The sequence below is a fragment of the Solanum pennellii genome, chromosome 3, assembly GCF_001406875.1.
Source record: "Solanum pennellii chromosome 3, SPENNV200".
Lineage (NCBI taxonomy): Eukaryota > Viridiplantae > Streptophyta > Magnoliopsida > Solanales > Solanaceae > Solanum > Solanum pennellii.
The window spans coordinates 18,367,427-18,377,550 of record NC_028639.1 but is presented as its reverse complement, the minus strand read 5'-3'; the positions used below and the strand labels follow the sequence as shown (position 1 = coordinate 18,377,550).

At 39.6% G+C, this 10,124-nt stretch overlaps 2 protein-coding genes across 2 annotated transcripts; both read left to right on the top strand.

Annotated features, from left to right (window-relative positions):
* Positions 1–1,826: 1,826 nt before the first annotated feature.
* LOC107013245 lies at positions 1,827–4,052 on the top strand. Its single transcript, XM_015213203.1, has one exon. The coding sequence runs from the start codon at positions 1,827–1,829 to the stop codon at positions 4,050–4,052; it is 2,226 nt and encodes a 741-aa protein (XP_015068689.1).
* Positions 4,053–5,031: 979 nt separating this feature from the next.
* On the top strand, positions 5,032–8,949 carry LOC107013244. Its single transcript, XM_027915588.1, has 4 exons — positions 5,032–5,321; positions 5,483–5,621; positions 5,765–8,329; positions 8,425–8,949. The coding sequence occupies exons 1-4, from the start codon at positions 5,032–5,034 to the stop codon at positions 8,947–8,949; spliced, it is 3,519 nt and encodes a 1,172-aa protein (XP_027771389.1).
* The last annotated feature ends 1,175 nt before the right edge of the window (positions 8,950–10,124 follow it).

The following is a 10,124-nucleotide window of genomic DNA, read 5'->3' as shown; positions in this document are numbered from 1 at the left end:
GAAGCAACACCTCAATAATCTGACTGCTGACAAGATTGTGTGGAATTATCATTGGTTTCCATCGGCCGAGGTGATATACATGTCTACTTTTCGATCATTCATTGTCCTAATGGGTCTTCGAGGTGTCCAACCTTACATGCCACTTAGAGTTATGCGACAACTTGGGCGACGCCAGTTTCTACCACCTAATGAAGATATGCGTGAATTCATGTATGAGTTTCATCCCAAGATACCTTTAAGGCAATCAGAGATATTTAAGATTTGGGGGGGATGCATACTCTCAAGTCCCCACGATATGGTGAAGGATCGCACAAGAGGCGAGGTGGACCAAGCATACTTAGACTGGGTTCATGATCAGCCCCTTCCTAAGGTTATGCCAGAAGGGTCAATAAAAGGACCTATAGATCGAGAAGCAGAAATTGAGGTTAAGATTAAGCAAGCTCGCCTCAAAGTCGAAAGAAGCTACAAATCTACTCTGGATATCCTAAGTAATGACCTGAAAAACGCTAAAGAGGAGTTGGCCCAACGTGATGCGATATTTGAAGTTAGAGTTAGAAAACACCGCTCTACCATTCTAACCTTACAAGAAGACTTGGGCATTGCCACAGGCGCTATGGAGCAACAGGAAGAGGAGTATAAGAAAGAAAAGGCCCAACTTATCTGCGCACAGTCTAGACTCCAAACTCAAGTTAAAGCCTCTATGGAACGGGAAAGAGAAATAGCAAGGCGTTTTAGTGCTTATCAGGCAGACTGTGAGATTGAGAGAGGTCAAAGAATAGCCGAGCGAGATGCACTCCACCTTCAAATTGAAGAACTCCAAGAACAAAGGGAAAATTTGACGCATGAAGTCAATACTGCTCACCACTGGTTACAGAATTGTTATGACAATATGGATGAAGCCAGAGACCGAATACTACAACTCAGGGATGAACTCAACGATGTTTATGCTAGATATTTACACCAGAACGATGAGAGGTTGGGCCAACAGGCCCGTGCTTTGGCTCCATATCTACCGAAAGCGTTGGCGAAGATTTATAAGGGCCTTGGAGATGATTGAGATTCGAGGATTCAGTTTCTTTTAGAGTCTATTCTCTTAGTAGTGATTATTTCATTATTATTATTATTTTTAGGTTTTTCTCTTTCTTTTCGTTTTGTTATTTTATTTCATTTAGAGTCTATCTAAGTCCTAGGTACTTCTGTTTTTTTTTTTTTTTTATTCAAATCATTGTTTCAAATATTTGAAAATGAATGAAAAGATTTACTTTCGGTCACCTTATGTGCATATGTCATGCAAAAAAAAAAAAAAAAATAAAGAAAAAAAAGAAAAAAGAAAAAAAGAAAGTAAATTAATGATAAAAAAATAAATTATTATTAATATCTTTCTCGAACTACGCAAGATCTGATTCATGGGCCAAACATGATACGTAGGCAACCCTGGGGGTTCGATCCAAATTATTATTATTATTATTATTTTCTTTTCTTTTCTTTTTTCTTTCTTCTTTCTCTTAAAAAATGATGATCATAATGATAATAAATAAATAAACATATAAGTAAATAAATAAATAATAATAATAAAACATTAAAAAACTAATGAAGAATGCCTAGGTAAGCCGGGATGAAACATGAGGTCCTCCATATTAGAAGTATGTATGTGGATACAATGTGCATAATTTCTTAACACTAATCGGTTTATTACTCTATTCAGAGAGAGAGAGAGAGAGAGATAGAGAGAGAAAGAGAGAGAGACATACTAGCTTAAAAGTGGTTGGTTTGTGGTTAAACTGGCATCACATCCTTACAACACAAGATCGAAAGGGAAACAGAAAATGGCCCCCAGAGATGGAAATGAATCGGACAATGATGAGGAGATCCAAAACCAGATGACTTCACAAGAAACAGGGACAACAGAAGAGATAAGGGAGTTAAGACAACAAATGGCAGAGATGTACGAGGCTTGGATGAATGGACAACCTCCACCGTCTTCAATCCGAGACTATTTTAATACAAATATGTCTCACCCTATCCAGGTGTCGACAAGCGATCAGATATATCCCCCTGGATTCGGCCCCTATGCTTACACATCCAATGTCGCTGGAACTTCTATGGTGCGCCCTTCGAATACGCCCGTGATAAGTAATCCACTCTTTGTGTCAACTGCCCCGACTAACAGCATCCCGCAGCCAACGATGGTGCCCAAATCCAATAGCGATCCTCCGCCCAAAGTTCGGCGTGATCAGAGTTACACTCTTGAAGAGACCATTAAAATTCCAAGTTCTCATCCCCACATTCATCAATATAGTTCCCCTGTTGAAATTGAGAGGATGGTCAAGAATGAGGAACATGAAGAAATGACTAAGAAAATGAAGAGTTTGGAACAGAGTATAAGAGATATGCAAGGACTAGGAGGCCACAAAGGCATCTCGTTCAGTGACTTGTGTATGTTTCCTCACGTCCATTTGCCTGCTGGTTTTAAAACTCCAAAGTTTGAAAAATATGATGGTCACGGAGACCCCATAGCTCATCTAAAGAGATATTGCAACCAATTGAGGGGTGCAGAGGGCAAAGAAGAGTTACTTATGGCCTATTTTGGGGAAAGCTTAGTAGGGATTGCATCTGAATGGTTCATAGATCAGGATATCACCAACTGGCACACATGGGATGATTTGGCTCGATGTTTTGTACAGCAATTCCAATATAATATTGACATTGTTCCAGATCGCTCCTCGTTAGCCAACATGAGGAAAAGGACCACGGAAAATTTTCGTGAATATGCTATCAGATGGAGGGAACAAGCTGCTAGGGTTAAACCACCGATGAAGGAGTCAGAGATGATTGACGTTTTTCTCCAGGCGCAAGAACCTGATTACTTTCACTATCTGCTTTCTGCCGTAGGGAAGACATTCGCTGAAGTTATTAAGGTAGGGGAAATGGTGGAAAATGGCATCAAGTCTGGAAAGATTGTAAGTCAAGCTGCCTTAAAAGCCACAACACAAGTGCTTCAAAATGGTTCTGGAAATATTGGAGGGAAGAAGAGAAGGGAGGATGTGGCCACTATTGTATCAGCGCCTAGGACTCATGTTCTAGGTAATTCCCCACAACACTATTTTCCTTCCCAAGCTCCACAATATTCTATGTCATACACTCCATATCATGTTTTTAATGCACAACCAATTGCACCCCCTTCTTATCCACAATGGCGTGCACCAACTCCACAAAATCATCCACCACCCCCACAAGTTCATCAAAATACTGCTAGAATTCCTTTCCGTCCTAGACCACAATACAAAAAGGGAAATGGCGTTAAAGATGAGTTCACTCCTATTGGGGAGTCGTATGCTAGCTTGTTCCAAAAATTAAGGACGTTGAATGTTTTGAGTCCTATTGAGAGAAAGATGTCGAATCCTCCCCCGAGAAATTTGGATTATTCTCAACATTGCGCATATTGTTCTAATGCCCCAGGGCACAACATAGAGAGATGTTGGTATTTGAAAAGGGCCATTCAGGATTTGATCGATTCTAATCGAATTATAGTTGAAAGTCCGCGTGGACCCAACATCAATCAAAATCCATTGCTGAGGCATACTAAAATAAACATGCTAGAAATGATGAAGGGTCATGAAGATTTTGCATCTCCGTATAAGCCAATCCTTAGGGTTGGAACTGGCATTCAGAAGTCAGCAAATGTTGTTGATTTAACAAAAATGATGCCTTTAGGGGCGAAAAGTGTGTTAGAAAAGTTGAGTCCATCAAACACACCCATCTTAACTGTGAAAGGAGCCCTTGAAGATGTTTGGGCAAGTCCGAGTAAGGAAAAATCGTTTGTTCCAAAAATTCCAAACAAGCCTATCTTGATCTTGCAAGGGGCCCATATTCCTCCTGTGATTATCAGGCCAGTATCCCAGCTCCCAATGACTAACCCCAAAGCTGTTCCCTGGAATTATGAGCCTACTGTTGTGACATACAAGGGAAAAGAAATTGATGAAGAAATAGATGAAGTGGGAGGAATAACCCGTTCAGGAAGATGTTATCCCAATGGAATTAAGGAAAACTAAAAATGACCAAATACAAATAAAGAGTCCGGTCACTGAGAGAGGCAGAGGAATTCCTAAGGAAGATGAAACTATCAGACTACTCCGTGGTGGAACAATTAAGAAAAACTCCAGCCCAAATCTCTTTGTTGTCTTTGCTAATACATTCTAATGAACATCGTAAGACTGTAATGAAGATTTTGAATGAAGCACATGTTCCTAGTAAAGTTACAGTGAGTCAGTTAGAGAAGATTGCTGGGAGAATATTTGAGGTAAACCGCATCACCTTTCAGGTGATGAACTACCCAAAGAAGGTACATTACATAACCAAAGCCTACATATCACTGTAAAGTGTGAGCTTTCATATGTCACTCGAGTTCTAATTTATGGAGGATCTGGAGCAAATATTTGCCCTTTATCAACTCTACAGAAATGGAATGTTAGTGCTGAAAGGGTCCGACCCAACAATGTATGTGTTAGAGCTTTTGATGGGTCAAAAACAGATGTCATTGGTGAGATAGAGCTCGTACTAACCATAGGGCCTGTGGATTTCGCTGTGAATTTTCAAGTGTTGGATATCAACGCGTCCTACAATCTATTGTTGGGGAGGCCATGGGTGCATAGGGCTGGAGCAGTCCCCTCAACGTTGCATCAAATGATTAAGTTTGAATACGACCGACAAGAGGTGATTGTTCATGGTGAGGGGGATTTGTCAATCTACAAAGACTCTTCCTCCCCTTTTATCAAGGCGAATAATGAGAATGAGGCACTGGTTTATCAAGCTTTTGAGGTAGTGGTTATTGAGCATGTCCCCGAGGGGAGTGTCATTTCAAAACCAAATATGACGATCGCGTCTGTAATGGTGGTGAATGAATTGCTGAAACATGGGTTTGAGCCGGGTAAAGGCTTAGGAATCTGCTTGCAAGGGAGAGCTTATCCAGTGAGTCTATGAAAGAGCATCGGTACTTTTGGCTTAGGCTACCAACCTAGAGTCGAGGACAAAATGAAGGCAAAGAAGCAGAAGAGAGATGTATGGTCACTTACCAAGCCTATACAACCAATCTACAAATCTTTCATCAAAGCCCGCGCAACAGAATCTTATCAATCATCTTTTCCAGAGCCAGTGATGAAAGTAAGCGAAGAAATGATCAACTATTTTCAAGATTTATTCGTCGAGGTTGATATGGTGGAACTCGGAGAAGGCACTAGCGACAGAGATGTGCAATTCATTGGTCCTGATGTCAAGCTAAACAATTGGGAGGCCACCCCTCTCCCTATTAAAGACGAGTCTTGGTTGTCTGTCTTGTTTTTTCTTTTGTCGTCCGATTCATTCAAGGATTGTAATTCGGATTTTATCTTGTCGTTTTATTTCAAACTCTCTATTTCCCTTTTCAATAGGATGTAATTGCATCTTTATTTCATTCTAATATATTTGTTCGTTTTCTTTTATACAGTACTTTCTATGCCGATTCTAGTGATATGACATGCGTGCAGAATTTTTCTCCAGATCTTAATATCCAATCTAATCTTCGACCTAATATTGAAATAATAAGTCAAGAAATCGAATATGATGAAGACAGAGTATTTGAAGAAGTAAGGAGGGATTTCAATCATTTTAAAAATAAGTCAAATCCAAACATGAGTGAAACTGAGACGATAAATTTGGGGGATCAGGAAATTATTAAGGAGACTAAGATAAGTTACATGTTCGACATCAAAAGGATGATATAATCCAGGCCCTGCTTGATTACAAAGATGTTTTTGCGTCATCTTATGATGACATGCCTGGATTAAGCACTGACATGGTTGTTCACAAGTTGCCAATTGATCCTAATTTTCCTCCGATAAAGCAGAAGTTGAGAAAACTCAAAACCGACATGAGTGTAATAATTAAAGAGGAGATCACAAAACAACTTGAGGCCAAAGTCATTCAAGTCGCTCAATATCCTTCTTGGTTAGCCAATATCGTACCCGTCCCTAAGAAAGACGGCAAAGTTCGAATGTGTGTTGATTATCGTGATTTGAATAAGGCAAGTCCAAAAGATGATTTTCCTTTGCCTAACATCCATATTTTATTGGATAATTGTGCTAAACATGAGGTTGCATCTTTTGTGGATTGTTATGCGGGCTACCATCAGATTATTATGGATGATGAAGATGCAGAAAAAACATCTTTTATCACTCCATGGGGTACATATTGTTATCGTGTTATGCCTTTTGGATTAAAAAATGCAGGGGCAACTTATATGAGAGCAATGACAACCATGTTTCACGATATGATGCATAGAGAAATCGAAGTTTATGTGGATGATGTTATCATTAAATCTAAAAAACAGTCAAATCATGTGAAAGACTTAAGGAGATTCTTCGAAAGGCTCCGCAGGTATAATCTCAAGCTTAATCCTGCAAAATGTGTATTTGGAGTACCATCGGGGAAGCTTTTGGGGTTTATAGTCAGTCGAAGAGGTATCGAGTTGGATCCTTCAAAAATAAAAGCAATTCAAGAATTGCCACCTCCAAAGAACAAAACTGAGGTTATGAGCCTTCTAGGAAGGTTAAACTACATCAGCAGATTCATTGCTCAACTCACAACAACTTGTGAGCCTATCTTTAAGTTGTTGAAAAAGAATGCCACAGTCGAGTGGACCGAAGAATGTCAAGAAGCTTTTGAAAGAATTAAGAATTACCTATCGAATCCCCCTGTGTTGGTTCCTCCCGAGCCGGGAAGACCTTTGATATTGTATATGTCAGTACTGGATAATTCTTTTGGTTGTGTACTGGGTCAGCATGATGACACTGGGAAGAAAGAGCGGGCCATTTATTACCTCAGCAAGAAGTTTACCGTTTACGAAGCGAAGTACACCCTTCTTGAAAGAACGTGTTGTGCCCTAACTTGGGTAGCACAGAAGTTGAAACATTATCTTTCATCTTACACTACTTATCTCATCTCTCGTATGGATCCGTTGAAATATATTTTTCAAAAGCCCATGCCCACAGGCAGGCTTGCGAAATGGCAAATATTGCTCACAGAGTTTGACATTATCTATATAACGCGGACCGCAATGAAAGCTCAAGCATTGGCAGATCATTTGGCAGAGAACCCTATTGATGAAGAATATGAACCACTTAAAACCTATTTTCCAGATGAAGAGATATCTTGTATCGATGAAGTTATTCACGATAACAATCAAGGTTGGAAGTTATTCTTTGATGGTGCCTCTAACAGGAAAGGAGTTGGAATAGGAGCTGTTCTTATGTCTGAATCAGGGGAATATTACCCTATATCAGCCCAACTTAGATTCTATTGTACTAATAATATGTCTGAGTATGAAGCGTGCATTTTGGGTCTGAGGTTAGCTGTTGACATGGGCATCCAAGAATTGTTAGTGTTAGGAGACTCAGACTTACTAGTTCATCAAATTCAAGGAGAATGGGAAACTCGAGACCCAAAGCTCATACCATATCAACATTGTTTACAAGGTCTTTGTCAACAATTCGTGTCGATAAAGTTTAGACACATTCCCAGAGTGCACAATGAGATTGCAGATGCATTGTCCACTTTATCTTCGATGCTCCAACACCCTGATGACGCTCATATTGACCCTTTATACATACAAATTCGTGATCAACATGCTTATTGCAACATGATTGAGGAGGAATTTGATGGTAAGCCTTGGTTTCATGATATCAAGACATATCTTCAGTCTGGAGAATGTCCGTCAGATGTAACTAGTAATCAAAAAAGGACTATTCGACGACTAGCAAGGGGTTTTTTCTTAAGCGGAGGCATACTGTACAAGAAGACACCCGATTTAGGTTTTCTAAGGTGTGTAAATGCACAAGAGGCTTCCACGATCATGATTGAAGTACACGCAGGAGTTTGTGGACCTCATATGAATGGATATGTTCTAGTCAAGAAAATACTTCGAGCAGGATATTATTGGCTCACCATGGAGCGGGATTCCATACGATTTGTTCGTAAATGTCATGAATGTCAAATACATGGTGATTTGATACATTCTCCCCCTTCTGAGTTGCATGCAATTTCTGCTCCATGGCCTTTCGTGGCATGGGGAATGGATGTGATTGGACCGATAGAACCAAAAGCATCGAATGGTCACAGGTTCATCTTGGTGGCCATTGATTATTTTACAAAGTGGGTGGAAGCAGTAACTTTCAAGTCAGTGACCAAGAAGGTCGTGGTGGATTTCATCCATTTCAACATCATCTGTCGGTTTGGTATTCCAAAGGTGATTATAACTGACAACGCCGCAAATCTCATCAGCCACTTAATGCAAGAGGTATGCTACCGATTTAAGATTGAGCATCGAAATTTGACTCCGTATCGCCCAAAAGCAAACGGGGCTGTAGAAGCTGCTAACAAAAATATAAAAAGATACTTCGTAAGATGGTGCAAAGTTCTCGACAATGGCATGAAAAGTTGCCTTTTGCTTTGTTGGGTTATCGCACTACAGTCCGTACGTCGGTGGGCGCTACCCCATATTCACTGGTATACGGGACTGAGGCAGTTATACCTACAGAGATTGAGATCCCATCTTTACGAATTGTTGTGGAGGATGAAATTGATGATGATGAATGGATCAAAACTCGGTTAGAGCAATTAAGTTTGATTGATGAGAAGCGTCTCACATCAGTATGTCATGGACAATTATATCAGAAAAGAATGGCACGGGCATATAACAAAAAGGTGCGTCCCAGACATTTTGAAGAGGGTCAATTAGTGTTGAGACGCATTTTGCCACATCATGCCGAAACCAAAGGCAAATTTTCTCCAAATTGGAGAGGGCCATTCGTTTTTAAAAGGGTATTACCCTATGGTGCTCTTTACTTAGCAGATATAGAAGGCAAAGTGACAGAAACGGTCGTCAATGCTGATGCTATGAAAAGATATTACATATGATTTGAGTTTCGACATTAGAAACCCTTATGTTTGGGCTCGACATTTCAAGGGTTGATTCAATGGAATCTCTTGGTTATGCTGTTTTCCTTGAAGTTGTCAAAAAAAAGTAAAAAAAAAAATAAAACAAATTGCCTGAACTACGTTCGACCTGATTCTTGTTTCGGCAAGATACGTAGGCAGCCCTAATGTTGGGTTCGGTTCAACCAAACACAAATCCAAAAATTCATATTGTAGTATACTGGGGCAAAAGTCATTTGTTAATTCATTTGGTCTCTCATCTAAAAGCTCAAAATCAACCCCATCATCTAAAGTCAATAAAAAAAAGTCTTTGCATCAACCCTTGATATGTCGAGAGTAAGTTGGTTACGGGTAGGTAAAAATCCTGAATGGGCACTATAAGACAAATGTGAGTAGAAAGAAATAAAAATGAGAGAGTCTTATTGGTGAAAACCCTAAGTGGACACCGTAAGGCGAAAAAGAGTTGAATATAAGAGAGTCTTATTGGTGAAAATTCTGACATGCCCATAAGGCGGACGTGAGCTGGAGCAATTAACATGATAGAGTTTTAGCGGCAAAGACCTTCGTGAATATCACAAAGTGTATAAGGGTTCCAAATTATTTATGGCTTCATTAAGTGTCGGGATTCCACATCAAGATTGAATGATCAATAATGGTGATGAATAGATTGGATAGCCAAGTCTGGAAATCAATTCAAATTGCATGGCATGATCAGTAGACTCGGCTCCCACACTCAGATAAGTTTTTCTTTCTTCTTCTTACTAAAAAAAGAGTCTTCATCGAATCTTTTCTTTTATTCTCGTATAGTTCGTAATTTTCTTATACTTTTCGTCACTTTTTTTTGGTATGTATTTGAGTCGAGTCTTTGTCAAAAAACAAGGAAGGAATTTCAAGACTCGCTACCAAGTCTCTAAATGGTACTAAGCGAAGCATCAGGCTACTGAGTTATAATCTGTCTTCAAGTGTTGAATTCGAAAATTCTCTGATTCTATGAAGGCTAAACAATGAGTGTTGTGAGATAAAGACATTGGATTTGGGTCGCAAAATAAGCAAATTTGGATGAAAGTACAATCAATCAATAAGAAGTATTGACCATTGGAAACAACCAAAGTGTCACAAGTGTTTGAGCCACCCTTGTCGAAAGATGGAACCACAAA